Below are 17,432 nucleotides of genomic sequence, written 5' to 3' on the forward strand. Positions count from 1 at the left end.
TGTGCATGCATGCGTACTACATTTATTAACAAGTACATGAATGCGTATTACACATGATGACATGGCACACATGCGTTTCACACATGAAGACATAGGCATGCATGCGTATTATACATGAGGGCATGTGCATGCATGTGTTTCACGCATAATGACATGTGCATGCATGCGTATCACACGAGGACATGTGCATGTATGCGTATCACACATATTGACAAGTGCATGAATGCTATTTCACATGATGACATGGCTTACATGCGTTTCACACATGAGGACATAGGCATGCATGCGTATTACACATAATGGCATGTGCATTAATGCGTATTACACATGATGACATGGCATACATGCTTTTCACACATGAGGACATAGGCATGCATGCATATTACACATGAGGACGGGTGCATGCATGCGTATTACACATAATGACATGTGTATGCATGCGTATTACACATAATGTCATGTGCATGCATGCGTATTACACATAGTGACATGTGCATGAATGCGTATTACACATGATGACATGGCATACATGCGTATTACACATGAGGACATGTGCATGCATGCGTATTACACATGTAGAAATTTGCATGCATTCGGATTACACATAGTGACATGTGCATGCATACCTATTACACATAATGACATGTGCATGCATGCGTATTACACATGAAAACATGTGCATGCATGCGTGTTACACATAATGACATGTGCATGCATGCGTATTACACATAATGACATGTGTATGCATGCGTATTACACATAATGACATGTGCATGCATATGTATTACACATAATGACATGTGCATGCATGCGTATTACGCATGAGGGCACGTGCATGGATGTGTATCATGTGACATGTGCACGTATTGATTAATCAAGTGTGTGTGCATATGCTTGTATCTCATGACAGGCCTATATTATTGAGGAACGGCGCAAAGAAGAGGATCTGCTATATCGTGAAGCGGCAGAGCTTAAAGACGTCATCACACACCTCACAGCCCAAGTCACTCACCTGTCCACTTACGCACGCGACGCAGACACGGCTCAGGTATGCGGTAGTAGGTAGGAATAAAGTGGGTAGACATAGAATATCACATCTGTTCACCCAGCACACATGACTTAGCCACTACAGGATGGGCATAGTGTATTGATGGCTTGTTGTTACATGTTTACACCTTGTGTTATGTAAGATGGCATATTTCATACTTACTCATTGTGTTGTGTGAGATGGCATGATTCCATACTTAAACATTGGCTGATGTCATGGATGGATAGTCATGTTTGGATAGATATATGTGGCTGTAAATAGGTGTTGTATGGCTTCGTTTATTATATTGAATATCCAGTCCACGTATTGAAAGAGTTTGCCTGTGTGTAGGTAGACATTAAGAGATTATTATGTAGGTAGACATTACGAGACTTATAAGTAGGTCGAAATCTGTGCGCAAGCCACTCAACTCATCTGTGTTGTTTGTGTCGTTGGTTGTTGTGTTTTGTTTTCACAGACGAGCAATTGCAAAGGCGCCCGAGATTTGGAGGTGCAGTTGACTGGCGTGTGTGACACCCTCAGCAACAGCACACGAGACTTCTCCGCCAATCAAAAGCACTCGTTGGATGCATTTAAGACATTCCTATTGGACCATATCGAGACTGAGGTGTGTTATTTGATCTATGGTTGGCGTGCATATGAATGCGTGTTCTGTGGATGGGCGTACATGGTGCTATGGGGTGCCCTAAAGCTGTGGCACATCGCATGGCTATCAAAAGCAAAACTCTTTGTGAGCGCTATTCTCAATACACATGACAATTGAACTCCCATGGTTATGTACATGCACCCATTTAACACATGACAGGTGCACTCTCGTGGTTATGTGCATGTACCCATTGAACACATGACAGGTGCACTCTCGTGGTTATGCGCATGCACCCATTTAACACATGACAGGTGCACTCTCGTGGTCATGTGCATGCACCCATTTAACACATGACAGGTACACTCTCGTGGTCATGTACATGCACCCATTTAACATATGACAGGTGCACTCTCGTGGTTATGTGCATGCACCCATTGTAGGTGCGATAGGTCGGATGTGACAACTAGTCTGCAAACGTAATCCCTTTTCAACACTTTTCATGGCTGGTATATGTACTACCATACAGTGTTACCCAGACACATGACATTTGACACCTGACATCACTTGACATTTGACATCACTTGACATTTGACATCTGACACGTGACACCTTTCTCTTGACACCCGGTGCACGCACATGGGTGGCTTGGACAGGCGCAACAATACGATGCCATGGCCAATGGGCTACAGACGACTGAGCACTCACTGACAGCGCAGGTGCAGCTCATGAGCACACACCTCACAGACACCCTCACAGCCATTGCACACGCAAGCGACCCCACCCAGCACCACAACGCCCTCGAACGTGTCACGGTACGTATGTGTGTATCTGTGCTTCTGTGTATATAGGTTTATCCATGTTTTTGTGTAAGTGTACATGTATGTGTCTATGTATATATTTGTAATTATATATGTATATTGTGTATATGTGTGTGTGTCTGTGTGTGTGTGTGTGTGCATTTTTTAGGTGTGTGTTTGTATGTACATGTGTGTGTTGGTATGGGTGCGTAGTGTGCACCTATTAGCACATATTCGCGTGACGGTGGTTATGCGTATATGTGCTTGTAACACATGTGTAGTGAAGTGTTTGAATTGCGCTTCCTATACCTTTTGTGTTGTTTTATGTACCGGTACGGGTTTAAAATTCAAGGTTTAGGGGTTTAAGGTGTTTCGGTAGCGGGAGTATGTGTTCGCGTATGCGTGAGCTGTCACAAACTGCAATACACTCAGACATATAGTATAAGCCACACATCACCACACAGAAGACCACCCCACTAATTGGAGACTAATTCAACACTAGTAGGCCACTAAGTATCCACTAAATAACCACTAATTGATCACCAATTCGCGACTAAGTGACCACTAATTGGCCACTGATACGTCCCTAGCAAGTCCTAGTGTTCTTCTTCCCACTGCACTGGTTTTGGGATTATCGGGTACTTCTCACTGCACTGGTTGTTACAGTTACTGTCCCTTTGGTTGCTCATGTTGTGCTGTGCTTCTTCGTTCATCTGCTCAGGCCCTTTCCAAATCAGTCGCCCAAGACATCGAGTCACTACTCAAGGGCATCCACGACATGCTCAATGACAGAGGGGTATGTGCGCATGCGCTAGGGTTTAGTGCTTAAACTAACCCCGCACTTGCCTTGCTACTTTCACACACTTACACATACGCATGCGCACACTAATACAAACACATGTGTATGCACACGTACACACCTTCGTACAGGGCTATGCAGTAGCGTGTACGTACACATGTACGTAAATGGAAAAATGCACATACATCACATACATGCGCATACATGCACACACATACACACACATGCACATACATGCACATACATGCACATACATGCACATACATGCACATACATGCACATACATGCAAATACATGCACACACATGCACACACATGCACACCAATGCACACCAATGCAGACTCATACAACTCTACGCACACACTATACTCAAGCATTCGCCCGCACCTCTACTTACACGCGCATTCGTGTGGCGCAGAACCAGGCAGAGAAGTTACGAGAGACCATCGAACACCAGGCCACACAACTGGGCAATGCGGTGGTGCACTTTGGCGCAGCACAGGTCGACCAGTTTGTGGCCCTAAACCAGGATTTGGGTAGGTGCGGAGGGCAGTGTGAACGGGTGCTGTCCTGTTGGTACGGTATTTGGGTGCATGTAGGTGGACAAATGGTCCAAAAGTAAGATACAGGTGCAAGTAACACACTCCAGATGCGAAGGAGTTGTCATCGCATTCTGAGTGCTCGCGTGGCCGTAAATCAAGTCTTCGCTGTCTCACATTACCTACACACCATCTGATGATGAAACCCTAGCACACACACGGATGCGCACAAACGCATAAGACCTCGTATATTTAAATGTATGTATATATATATGTATACGTAAACGTATATGGTTGTAATATGTATCATATACTACTTTGTATACATCTCTCGATATACACGTGCATCGATGTCATAAGTATATGTATACTGCGATGTATATACTCTATATAAATATAACATGTGAATGTGTGCTTGTACACCTTCACTTACACACTCATATATTGTCGTGCACAGATCGCATGCTTGCGGCTGAGCGGCAGAAGGTGACGGACCACATCGCACGCCACACCACAGAATCTGCCAATGACAACGCAACACAACACGCACACTACCAACAACTGCAAACAACTCTCATAGCAGCAGTCACCCAGGGCATGGACACATGCAGAACCCTCACGCAGGTGTGTGTATGCGTGCATGTATATAGGTGTATATGCGTATATATATATATCATCCAGGGCATGGACACATGCACAACCCTCACGCATGTGTGAGTGAGTGTGTGTGTGTGTGTGTGTGTGTGTGTGTGTGTGTGCGTGTTCGTGTGCGTGTGTGTGTGTGTGTTTTAAGGTTTAGGATTATTCTATCTACACATATCCTTCATTCCCATTGATTACCCATTATCCTACCTACACATATGCTTCTTATCCATCGTTATCGTTATCCTATTCATCTGATAATCTCTCATGTCTTCCACAGACCGCCGCTGAGCAGTCGCAGCGTCGAACTCGCGAACGATTATACGCAGTGGTACGCGGCATCGACCAATGTACCACAGCCTACGGCAACATGATTGCGGTAAGTCCAGAGCGTCTATAAATAGCACAGAAGCTCTATAAATAGCACAAAAGTTCTATAAATGGCACAGAGGTCCTATAAATAGCACAGAGTATCTATAATCAGCAGAGTGGTTCTATAATAGCACAGACGCCCTATATATAGCTCGTGTATTCGATTCATCTGTAAATGATCAGTGTGTGGTATCGACCAGTGCACCACAGCCTATGGCAACATTTCAGTAGTCCAGAGCATCTATAAATAGCACAAAGATTCTATAAATAGTACAGATATCCTATTATAGCTCTTTGTTGAATGTTCGTCCTTAAATGGCTCTTGTCACGGTACATCTATAAATATTTCCTTCTTCCCTAAAATCCTAAGCTGACTCATCCGAAACCCTAAACCCTATACACCGCCGTGTGCTGTGTAGGATGCGAAAGAAGATGCGCTGATGCAAACGGACAGCCTACGCGAGGGCTGTGAAGAGTTGGGCAATGCTACCACACCACACCTACAAGCAGAAGCACACACCACCATAACCGCACAGACCAAGCTCACAGAGTATGTACTGTGGGGAAATGGGTGTATGTATGGTAGTTAAGTGTGTTGGTGGTGTAAATATGTTGTATATTGTATTGCGTGTGCCTAGGTGGTCAATGAATAGAAGTAGAAGTGAGTATATATATGTATATATTATTATATTATTATAACATATTATTATATCATAAAATTATTATACTATTATTATATTATATATATATGTGTGTGTGTGTGTGTGGTGTTATGTTGTGTGTGTGTGTCTTGTATAGTAATATATATATATATATATATATATATATATATTTGTTTTTGTTTTCATTTGTATGTATGTCGATATTTGCAAAAGGCAACGGCCGCTACGGTCACATGTCCACCTGTGTGTGCGTAGTGCACATACTCACACTCTTACCTACATGCACATACTCACACTCTTACCTACACGCCTTACAGGATACAAAGTGTGTCATCGAATAGTGACGCGACTATCACTTCTGAATTGGAGGCACTCGCTCACGAGATCACTAAAGGCAAAGCGGCTGTCAATGACACAGGTATCATCACACAACACGGCCCTATGGTTGTTACCTTATGGATGTGCATGTACGGATATGTATGTTTGTTGTATATGTAAATGTATATGCATGTACGGATATTTATGTTATATGTTTAAGTCGTATATGTATATGTATATGCATGTATGTATTTAATATGTAGGGTTGTAAGGTTTGGCTGGGGTTGTGACGGCCAGTGTTCGCGGGTAAGGCTCTCCATAAGTGTCTGTATATCTGTCAAAGGAACTCATCTCATTCAATACTCAGCTGACTACACTACATTCTGGCAATGCGTTGACTTGTGATGTGTGAGATTATGTGTAACTGTGTTGTGTTGTGGTGTCTTTGTGTCCTCTTGTTAAAGTGACTTTAGCAATGCATTGGCTTGTGATGAGTGAGATTATGTGTGACTGTGTTGTGTTGCCTTGAGTTGTATTGGTAGTGAAATTAACAGTCACAGAACTTTTTTTTGAGTGGTTCAACTTATTGGCAGGCAATAAACAGTGTGTCCTCTTGTTAAAGTGACTTTAGCAATGCATTGGCTTGTGATGAGTGAGATTATGTGTGACTGTGTTGTGTTGCCTTGAGTTGTATTGTCTTTGTGTCCACTTGTTAAAGTGACTTTGGCCATGCATTGGCTTGTGATGAATGAGATTATGTGTGACTGTGTTGTGTTGTCTTGAGTTGTGTTGTGTCTTTGTGTCCACCACATGCATTGACTTGTGACTGTATAACGCAACCGCAGCGTTTGGTGTCCTGTTTTACGGATTAGGTTTTAGGGTTTTAAAGCTGCGTACTGCTCATAGGGTTTAGAGTTTTGGTGTACTGTTTTACGGTTTAAGGTTTAGGAATCTTTATTTGTTTACACGCTATTGCTATAGTCCGGGGTGGACTTTGTAGCTACCGGCAGGTGTTGGCAGTTCCCGTGACCCTGCTTTTCAGGGGAGGGCGAACTGGGCTATCTATTTTAAGGGTACCCTAAAACCAAACCCTAAACCCTAAAATCGGTTTTGGGTTTTGGTGTACTGTTTTACAGTTTAGGGTTTTGGGTTTTAAAGCTGCGTACTGCTCATAGGGTTTAGGGTTTTGGTGTACTGTTTTACGGTTTAGGGTTTAGGGTTTAAACGCTGTGTCCTGCTCTTGTCCCACTGCGCTACACTTGGGCCGGTTGTTTGGGCCGAGTGTGTCCCGTTTGCCAGACTGTCCTGTCTAATCCTCAATTATGGACTTCTCCACCATTCGGTGCACGCTACCCTATTTTAGGATTTTACTAAAAAAAGCCCTCGAACCCCTGAAAGACTAGCGCATGTGATATTCTTTCGGCTCCAAACCCATACATGTGGCCATCAATATGTATTTGTGGACTGGTGTCGAATAGCACAAGATACGCCTTATTGACCCGCACCTTTCTCATCTCGCCTGTCTTGATTACTTTCAAATATGGACTAGTATCGACTGGTCTTCGGGCGTTATCGGAACATACCGAATCCCTATCAAAAGAAGTGGGCCAACAGATTGTCGGTGTCAAGGTGTGTGGTGTCACGTGTCAATAAGTGCAGTGCAGGTGCTGATGATTTTACCTACCACTCAGAGCGAAAACTAATCCTCTCACACATGCACACACTGTGTATTTGTTATGTATATGAGTGGATGTCTATATATATATATATATATATATATATATGTATATATACATATACATATATGTATGTATATATATATATATATATATATGTGTGTGTGTGTGTGTATATATATTTGTATATATATATATATATATATATATATTGTGTGTATGTATGCGTGTGTGTCTGCATGGACCTACATTCGCTTATATGATCACTTTATAAGTACACTAACGATTGTGTATCTTCAATACAACAGGATGAGCTGGCGACAGCCAAAGATGCGCTGTCCACTCACCGACAGCACTATGACACGCACGTGGAGGCCCTCACTGACACCGTCACCACTCACATCCGGTATAGCGCATCTGATGGATATGAGTTGTCTTATTTCGGACTGATATGTAGTGTAGTACTTGTTGCGTTGAGTGTTGTGTTATGTGGTGTGTCGCTGTGTCAGGCAGTGTCTCTGCTTTAATTATGTATGTGCAGCTTATGGATAGATAACAAACTCTTTTTCACGCATATCACATATAATGATGTGTATAGTAGCATATATATCTGTATGTATATATATATACATATATGGGTGTGTGTGTGTGTGTGTACTGTGCATACAGATATTCATATATAATATGCTGTTGGGCAAAGATACAGACCATCGCCCACACACCCACCTTCCTTTCTCTCCCCAGGAGTGTGCTGGATGCCACAGAAGAGTCTGTTTCAGCAGTGCGACACACCACAGCCGCCCTGCGCACAAACACAGCCCCCCCTCACGTGGACGTACACGTGTACGACGATCTCTTGGCACGCCCACTCACGCGACCCAAAGTATGTGCAGGAGAGGCCCACCGCACCTGTACAGGACAGGGCAGGGCCGTATGACACCAGGATTTGTATTTTTTGGATGCAGTTTGTGGGGAGGTGGGCGTATGCCCCTGACTGGGATGGCCAGTTGCAATGTGTGCGATAGACGATGCCCCAGATTTTTTATTCGATAGAACAAGTTATAATGCCTGCGCGCTGTACTTTTCGGTTTAAGTGCAGTGTCCATTGCGTCTTCCTGCGGTATGGTTCACTTTGTGTTTGATGTGCGTATGGTCGTCTCAGTGCGCGTTGTGGCTTGTGATTGATATGGAGGGTTTTAGGGTTTTATGGTCTAGATTCTAGGGTTTAGGGTTGAGATAAACGCTTTCAACTGTGCTATATACTGTATGTTCGGAGTGTGTGTGTTCTGGAGCACACCTTCCGATTGTTGGACTGCGTTACCGCTGAGTTCAAGTGCTGCGTGCCGTTCATCGTGCACATGTCCAGTATAGGCCCACTACTCTGTTCACGTGCCTACAGGTCTTGTCAGGGCTATCCATTACTCTGTTCACATTCCTGCATGTCTTCTTAGGGCTATTCCCACTTTTCGCACACACCTGTGTCTCACAAGGAACAAATGCTCGTCGTCCTGCAGGGATGTGCATATACCACCACAGGCACGCATGCCTGGGCTGCACTGACCTGTACATTGAAGGACTTCTCATATGTATGTCATCTCCCTCATCCCCCCCTCCCCCCCCACACACACAGACACTGGATAAGCTCATGTTGGAGTTCTATAGTCAACGGCCGATGTCACCCGAACCAACGGCCGAGTGCGACGACACACACAACACCGCCGCAGAAGAAGAGACACACGCGCTGCACAACACCATGCAGCGACTGTCCATGAGCACCACGTACGCCACCTCTGGGTATTATTGCGAGTGTGTGTGTGTCGTGTATTGTCTGTGCCAATGTCTGTGTCTGTGTCTGTGTCCTGTGTTGTGGCGGTATATCGAGTGGCTGATCGTAAATCGCCAACAGTGGCCATATTCAATTGTTCGTATGTTTGTGTGCTCGTCTTTCCGTTGGCGCAATGTGTGTCTCTGTAGTTTTTGGTGTTTAATAGACTGTGTGGACTATCCCATTGTATGCACGTGTTCGTGTTTTGTGTTTAATATACTGTGTGGACTATCCCATTGTGTGCACGTGTTCGTGGCCTTGCCTCATATCACCCTCAGTCTCCTACTGTGATGTTTCGTATCCTGTGGATGAGCACAGCACGTCGAAAGGTCTTTTGTACACGATTCCTTCTGCTGTGCATCTGTAGACCAGTCGCAGCTGTAACAACACTCCGAACGATACCGTAGGCTTAAGTGGCGCTTGATCGCTATCGCTCGGATCAACCTGTGGTGCCCGCCCTAATCTCACACTCGTTACGCTCGCCTGTGTGGTTGTGGCTGTGAAACCCATATGTGCGCATGTAGTTGGCGTTGTGGCCGTGACGTGTTGTGTCGTGTCACTGTCCTTTTTAATTGTCTATTTGCTGTCACAAACCTCTAATTGTCTATTTTCTGTTTGTTGAGCGATTACGTGTCTTTCTGCTTCGCCTCAGCAGTACGTGCGCCAGAGTACCTCTGAGCTTGTCTTCCCACAGCAACATGTAACTTCACCACATGCCAGGGTTAGGGTTTTAGGGTTTTACATGCACACCGTGTCTGTGATTGTTTTCTGTAGCTAAGCCTCACATGAATACCATTCCACCGCAGCCGTGAGAATAGGAGCCCTGACTTCCGCGACACTAAGCGCAATCTGGCCGACACATCGATCACCCCCGTGCGAGAGGCCATTTCAAAGCGCATCGAATTTGGCGCTGGAGACGACTAACAGCTGACAGCTCTCTGTTTTAACCTATTCTAACACAACAGCTCTATATTTTAACTTACGGTAACAGAGTTAAACTCTGGTTTAAATGGTTGGACTCATCCACAGTAGACTAACAGTATACGGCAACTCACTGGTTTGACTAGAAAAAAAATACATAAATAAACTAATTTAGACAACTGACCCGGGCTGAGGATAAGCTCCATTTGTTGCTGAACGAACACTGTGACGTATACTCACACGCCACCTACCTACAGTGTTTCTGTTACACGTCTCATTAACAATGGCCAGTGTACATATGTACGTGTGTACTTGTTGATGAGTCCCACCTGTGTATGACCTGGCCCTTGCGAATTTACACTGCGTGTAGGTTCAATCAGTATAGTGGATCTTAGTTCCATATCAACATACTTAATCTTAGTACCATATTACTATATTTGATCTAAGCTTCATAATACTATCGCTGATCTTAGTTCCATATCAACATACCATAGTTAATCTTAGTTCCATATTAATATATTTGATCTAAGTGTCATAATACTATCGTAGATCTTAGTTTCAAAGCACCATACCATAATCTTAGTTTCATATTACTATACTTAATCTTTAAGTTTGATATTGCTATAATTGAATTCAGTTCCATATCACTATAGTTGATTTTAGCTCTATAGAACTATAGATGATCTTAGTTCCATATGATTGTAGTTTGTTTTACTTACGTATCACTATAGTTGATTTTAGTTCAATGTCACTATAGTTGATCTAAATTACATGTCACTATAGTTGATCTTAGTACCATATAAGTATAGATGATTTTAGTTCAATGTCACTATAGTTGATCTTGGTTCAATGTCACTATAATCAATCTTAGTGCCATTTAACTATAGATGATCTTTGTTTCATATACCTGATGATTTTAGTTCAACGTCACTGTAGTTGATCTTAGTTCTATGTCAATACAGTTGATCTACTATAATTGGTCTTCACAGTTCCATATCACTTAATCGTTCTCAGTTTCATACTACTATTGTTGATCTTAGTTCTAAAAACTACAGTTAGTCCTAGATACATATCACTATAGGTAATACTATATCCATATCGCACACTGAAACTTTTTTGGTCCTATATCACTATAGTAGATCTTAGAATTCCAGACCACAGTTTGATCTTACTTCCACATCACACACTATAGCTTTCTCTGTTCCATATCACTATAGTTGATCTTAGTTCGATAACACTGTAGTTGATGTCCGGAATCCACGCTGTGTTACATACTCAACAATGGCCAACTTTTATGCAAATATAGACAGTGCCAACAATGGCCAACTTTTATGCAAATATAGACAGTGCCAACAAAGGCCAACTTTTATGCAAATATAGACAGTGCCAACGATGGCCAACTTTTATGCAAATATAGACAGTGCAGATGTTACCTAATGCAACTGACGTAACGCTAATCAACTGGTGCATAATATTACGAGATAGTGTTGTGAGCCTATGCGTTTTATACTATGACGGTTGCTTGTGTATAAACGTGTATGTTAGTATATATATGCATGTGTATATGCTAAGTGCAAAAATACTTACTATCACTAAATATATATGCATATATACAGATCAATTGCAACCCAATATTCCTTGACATGGTCCTTGATATGATTATGTTTTTACTGCTTTCAGCTGACTCGATTTTCGACTATTCTCGTGTTTCAGTGCTTTTCCAGCATTGAAACCAAAGGACTTACTCCGCTCTATTAGCCGCGCCAGTCTTGTCATGTGCAATGGCATGTCTGTCGGCTTAAACTGATAGTCACATACTGAACCTAAGCCGAAACTAACGGATCGCTTTCAACAGCGTGTTTGTGTCACTTGCAACGGCGTGCTTGTTGGCTTAGCCTGATTCTCACATACTAAACGCGCCCATGCTACGAAGAATTCAATTGTAGTCGCTCAACAAGTATAAAGCTTGAAATCATTTATGCTCTATTACGTTTGTGGTAACACTGTACACAACCTTGCTGCGGATTTGGCTGAACAAAGCTAGTAGCGGGTTTGCGAGTGGTGGTTACATTCACATCTAAGTACTAGGATATGTGCTACATATAAACAGGCACTCGTAAGGACATGTGCTTACGTAAAAAGGATGGTGTGTTTTTATTCGTTTATTCCTGCTCGATTCAATTGCCAGAATAAAAAGTGATGGTGATCGAATAAAGAAGTTTAATAGATTATCTAAGGAATATTGAATAATTTGGTCGTGCTTGGCTTTCGACGATACACTTTATAACCATCGTCCTGCATAGAGCCAGGTCACCTTTGGTATACTTGGTTTACGGTCATTAACTTCGTTTGCTGACCGTCTAGAATTTGAAGCTCGGGGTGTCGGCCGGCGACAGTCCACTGCGCACGAGCAGGTCCCCACGTGCGAATCACAGACCCTGCGCAGAGAGTAACAGCAAACCCGGTGACAGCTATGACTGGGAAGATCTCAGCACGACGGTGTTGAATGAAGGTGGTGAAGGCCTTAGCAGACATGGCGATAGATGTTTATATACTGTTGTGATTGTACATTTTATAGTTGCTTTGTGGAGTTCACGATACAAAAGTTGTCGGTATTTATAGCATTTTATCGGATTGTCTCGAAATGTCGCTGAATGAAAAATTGATTCTCATTTCGTGCCTGATCAGTGAGTCAGTGTCCACACTAAGCGCTGTCACTGCACACAGCGCACAGGGTTCAGTGGTCACTAATCCTCTAAAAGCTCTACTACTCTCTCTCTCTCTCTACTAGACTCCAATAGTAGAGAGAGAGAACGCGCGCTCGCCGCTCAGCATACGTGCAGCGCCCCCTGCCCAGTCGGCACTATGCCCTGTCCGCGACTCCGCTGTCGGAGTGCCGGCAGTCGCCCACATCCGCGGTGGACTCCTCAATCCTCGCTCGGGAGCCCTTGGCCCTGGGGCTGGAGCTGCAGCTGGACTGCTGGAGTGTCAGTGAAGTCTCTCTCTGAGTCTTCAGAGAGAGACAGAGTGAGTGCTGTCAATTGTACATACATATGTATGTTTCATATTTTTTTTGGTCAACAAAACTACATTAGTGTACTCATAACTTATATGTAACTACTCATAGCTTACTTTGCTTGATTTTTTCTAGCTCTAGACTCCTGGAGAGAGTCAAAGAGCAAAGATATTACTCCTAGAACTAGGAAAGCATGTATTGGAAATTGAGCTTCCTTTTATTAAGGTACGAACTAAGTGTATGTGTTCCTTTTTAAGTAATATACAAACACATTAAACACAAGAATGAATACTGTTGCAATAAATATAACAGCTAAGCTTCGGGGTTGGTTATTAAAGCTTTCTTATGTATAGTGGGCGTTATATAATCAAAACAGAATGCCATATTAATACATATATTGACTTTTCGTTGTAGATACGACTACATATTTCACTAGAATACTATTACCGTAATTCCATATGCACAACGATCACTTCATTGCAGAATGACTGATCCACAAACCTATATAATTTCAACAGACATCGCATGACTACTATAATATAATTTCTTACAAATTTGCGCTTAAAATACGCATACAGGATTACATTATCTATACTTTATATTGTGATGAATATACACAGTTCTGTCAGGCCCTTTACAGTATATATGCAATCGGTTAATACAAAATTCAAACTTGATTTGATGTTCCAAGTTGAGTGTCGCAGATATATTCTCCGGGTACAATATTTTTACTTTGTCAATCGAACAGGATCAAAAATCACGCCATTGCATATAATTTATGCCTATACAAATCTTCTGAAAAGAGCGATACGCTCTGGACATCAGTAGTGGGACGTTAGCATATAACATATTTGTTCAATACATAAAACGATAATTTCTAGTTATTTTTTTTGCTTCTAAGATTAATTCTATTACTATATACAACGTCGGTCGAGATTAGTACGAATGGTATTGTATCTTAGGGTATATATTTTCTTTGTACATTTTCGCTTGGGCAACAAATATTCCTGGTAGTAATCTGTGTCGTCTTTCGATGATGGCGTATTGACATATTCTGTAGTATTCGTCTTTACTTAAGCAACGTATTGTACCTATACTTCCGCTAGTTGTGTTCAGAGTGGATCTGCCTCTGATATACTTGGTTCATAGTCATAAGTTTTGTTTGTTGATCGTCTTGAATTTTTAGTTCAGGGTGTCTACCAGTAACAGTCCACTGTGCACGAGCAGGTCCCCAAGGGCGAACTACAGATTCAGCACAAAGCGCCACAGCAAACCCGGTGACGGCGATGACTGGGGAGATCTCAGCAGGACGGTGTTGGGTGAAAGTGGCGAAGGTTTGCAGACATAGCGATTGATGATGGGGACGTTTATATTAATTGTGAGTTGTTGATTATGAGATGGGAAACTGTCTCCGTTATGTATTGGTCGAAACGGACTTGCAGTTGAAATAATGAGATTGTCTATAACTTTATATTACAGGTATTCATCATTTGCCACGAGTCTGAATCGGTACAAATAGCAGTGCATCCCCTAATTACTTTTCCTGAGACTATTATAGTACGGAGTACTGACTAAAAATAACCCGGGTCAGTCTCCAGTTGAGAGTCTTGCTGCGTTGTCAAGGTACGATAGATACGTATGTATATCTTATAACCGCTAACAAATTACAAACAAGAATATTATTACCTTTTGTAGTTGTTACAGACTATCGTTGCACTCATCATCGTTTGGCATTTTGTTGTGTTACATCCTGACTGTTGTTAACAATCCCCTTTTGCTCCATACATGCACATCGTCGCTTCATGTCATGGTTGTAGTAGCACTCGTGGTGCACATGTTATATCGCATCCTAGCACTCGCCTCCATACCTAACCTAATATTCTCTGTGTCCTGTTGTGTGTTTTGTACTCGACACACTCACGGCCATCGCTCCATGTCATGGTTGTAGTAGCACTGGTGGTGCACTTGTTATATTGTATCCTAGCACTCGTCTGCATGCATAACCTAATATTCTCTGTGTCCTGTTGTGTGATCTGTACTCGACACACTCACGGCCATCGCTCCATGTCATGGTTGTAGTAGCACTCGTGGTGCACTTGTTATATCGCATCCTAGCACTCGTCTGCATGCCTAACCTACTATTTTATGTGCCCTGTTGTGTGTTCTGTGCACTACGTCTAGGCTCAGTACTCGACACACTCACTGCCATCGCTCATGTCGTCGTCGTTGTGCTCGTGCTCGTCGTGTGCGTCGTCCTTCGCCTCTGCCACAGTTGGGTCGGGTGGCGGCAGATGACACACAATAAACCTGTCTACGTCCACGGCCAATGCTTTGTTGCCGTCTGCTGTGTTGCGTGTATTCGTATCTCTTTGTTGTGCTTCTCCTCGGCCTGCACCGGGTGAGCTGTGGATTGCTTTGCCCCAGTTGAACGCCCGACAAGCGAAGCCACGTGCATCTGCTCATGCGATATGTTGCGGTGGAGGAGTGTGAGTGGTCAGACACCTTTTGGGGTAAAACCATTAAACGTGCCAATACAACATCGCAGAACATGCGAAGGACAGATGTGCGACGGAGGACATGTGCCATATGTATGTGTCAAGTGTCAAGTGTCAGAGAGCGAAGACGGTGAACACGCACAGTGCAGGAACAGCACCACACACAGCCGTGAACACTCTCGCGCAGTAAGAAAGGCCAGCGACGCACAGACACCCACAGAAGAAAGTGATAAACGCACACACGGAGTGTGCATGTGATCCCCATACCTGCATCAACACACACCCTGCACACGTACGCACATCCGTATATCTATTGATGTTTCCTCACACGACGCATCACACATCCGCGCTCATGGATAGACCGCCCAACCACCCCGAATAACCATCACACACCCCACACCCCTGCAACCACATGTCACTCACCAGACGCAGGAGAAACACATAGCTTACACACTGCACACATGCAGCTAATGTATCTGATTCTGAATGCAGCGCGTGTCTGTGTCTACTTCACACAACTGTACATCTGAAGATGACAACAAAACGTTCGGCATATCTCATACGCCTGCGTTGATATCCGCTGTCGAAAACACGCGCGGAGATGACTCAAACACAACATAGGCATCTGCCTCTCATTCACCTCTGCATCAACGTCCATTATAGCACATATGTGTGCAGATAGGTATAACATATCCTACGCGTGTCTGCATGGTATCAAAGAATACGTATGTATCCATGGTAACATTCATGCACACATCACCATGGTAACTCAGTAGACACATGTCTCCATGGTAACAATCATGCACACATCTCCATGGTAACACAGTAGACACATGTCTTCATGGTAACAATCATGCACGCATCTCCATAGTAACAGCCATGCACACATCTCCATGGTAACAATCATGCACACATCTCCATGATAACACAGTACACGCATGTCTCCATGGTAACAATCATGCACATATCTCCATGGTAATACAGTACACGCATGTCTCCATCGTAACAATCATGCCCATATCTCCATATTAACACAGTACACGCATGTATCCATGGTAACAATTATGCCCATATCTCCATGGTACCACAGTAGACATATGTATTCATATTAACACTGTAGACGCATGTATCCATCGTAACAATCATGCCCATATCTCCATTGTAACACAGTAGACGCATGTATCCATGGCAACACAGTAGACACATGTATCCATGGTAACACACCTGCATCGATATCCAGCGTCATGACGGCTGTGCCCCTGGGAGACCACATGTACACGTGGCCATTGCCTGTGCTGACGGCTATCTCTGCACTGTGTCGGTGTGGCCGCCAACTGAAATGCAGGATGGGCTCCATCTGTATGACAGGCAACAAAACACAAACCACAACACACAGTGACAGGGTGAGACAAGGGTCTGTGCTTATGTGTGCAGGTTAGTCTTGGCTCGTCAGTCTCGTCGATTGACTTATTTGGGTCTCATGTCGACCACCGCACAACCCACCAGAAGAGATGATGTGATTGAAGACACAGCACACGTGGCTATCATTTCTATCAATGATAGTCTCATGGCAGAGACATGTGGCCACGGAGAGCACAAAGAGAATGTTGTGTATAGTAGTATCCGATAATAGCATTCGTGCAATGCGATTGCGTGCGCCCATGGATATGTACAACTGTGGTACACCTTTAACTAGATAACTATACACATTCATTCGTATAACTTCGTATAATGTA

At 43.3% G+C, this 17,432-nt stretch overlaps 2 protein-coding genes across 2 annotated transcripts in view; one reads left to right on the forward strand and one right to left on the reverse strand.

Moving 5' to 3' along the window:
• Positions 1-793: 793 nt before the first annotated feature.
• On the forward strand, positions 794-10,362 carry SARC_07507 (hypothetical protein; the record flags this gene model as incomplete). The annotated part of the gene is made up of 15 exons (XM_014298547.1): positions 794-850; positions 911-1,048; positions 1,506-1,655; positions 2,288-2,446; positions 3,153-3,227; positions 3,649-3,766; positions 4,227-4,393; positions 4,692-4,790; positions 5,203-5,333; positions 5,763-5,863; positions 7,313-7,392; positions 7,748-7,845; positions 8,184-8,322; positions 9,070-9,233; positions 10,071-10,362. The coding sequence occupies 15 exons, from the start codon at positions 794-796 to the stop codon at positions 10,186-10,188; spliced, it is 1,794 nt and encodes a 597-aa protein (XP_014154022.1). The 3' UTR covers positions 10,189-10,362.
• A 4,967-nt stretch (positions 10,363-15,329) lies between these two features.
• Positions 15,330-17,432, reverse strand: part of SARC_07508 (hypothetical protein) — a 5,813-nt gene continuing 3,710 nt past the window's right edge. Inside the window, exons 5-6 of the mRNA XM_014298548.1 lie at positions 16,921-17,053; positions 15,330-15,656 (exon numbers count right to left, since the gene is read on the reverse strand). Of these exons, the coding sequence (XP_014154023.1) occupies positions 15,385-15,656; positions 16,921-17,053 (405 nt within the window). The 3' untranslated portion in view covers positions 15,330-15,384. The remainder of the gene's footprint in view (positions 15,657-16,920; positions 17,054-17,432) is intronic.

This window comes from Sphaeroforma arctica, assembly GCF_001186125.1.
Source record: "Sphaeroforma arctica JP610 unplaced genomic scaffold supercont1.601, whole genome shotgun sequence".
NCBI lineage: Eukaryota > Ichthyosporea > Ichthyophonida > Sphaeroforma > Sphaeroforma arctica.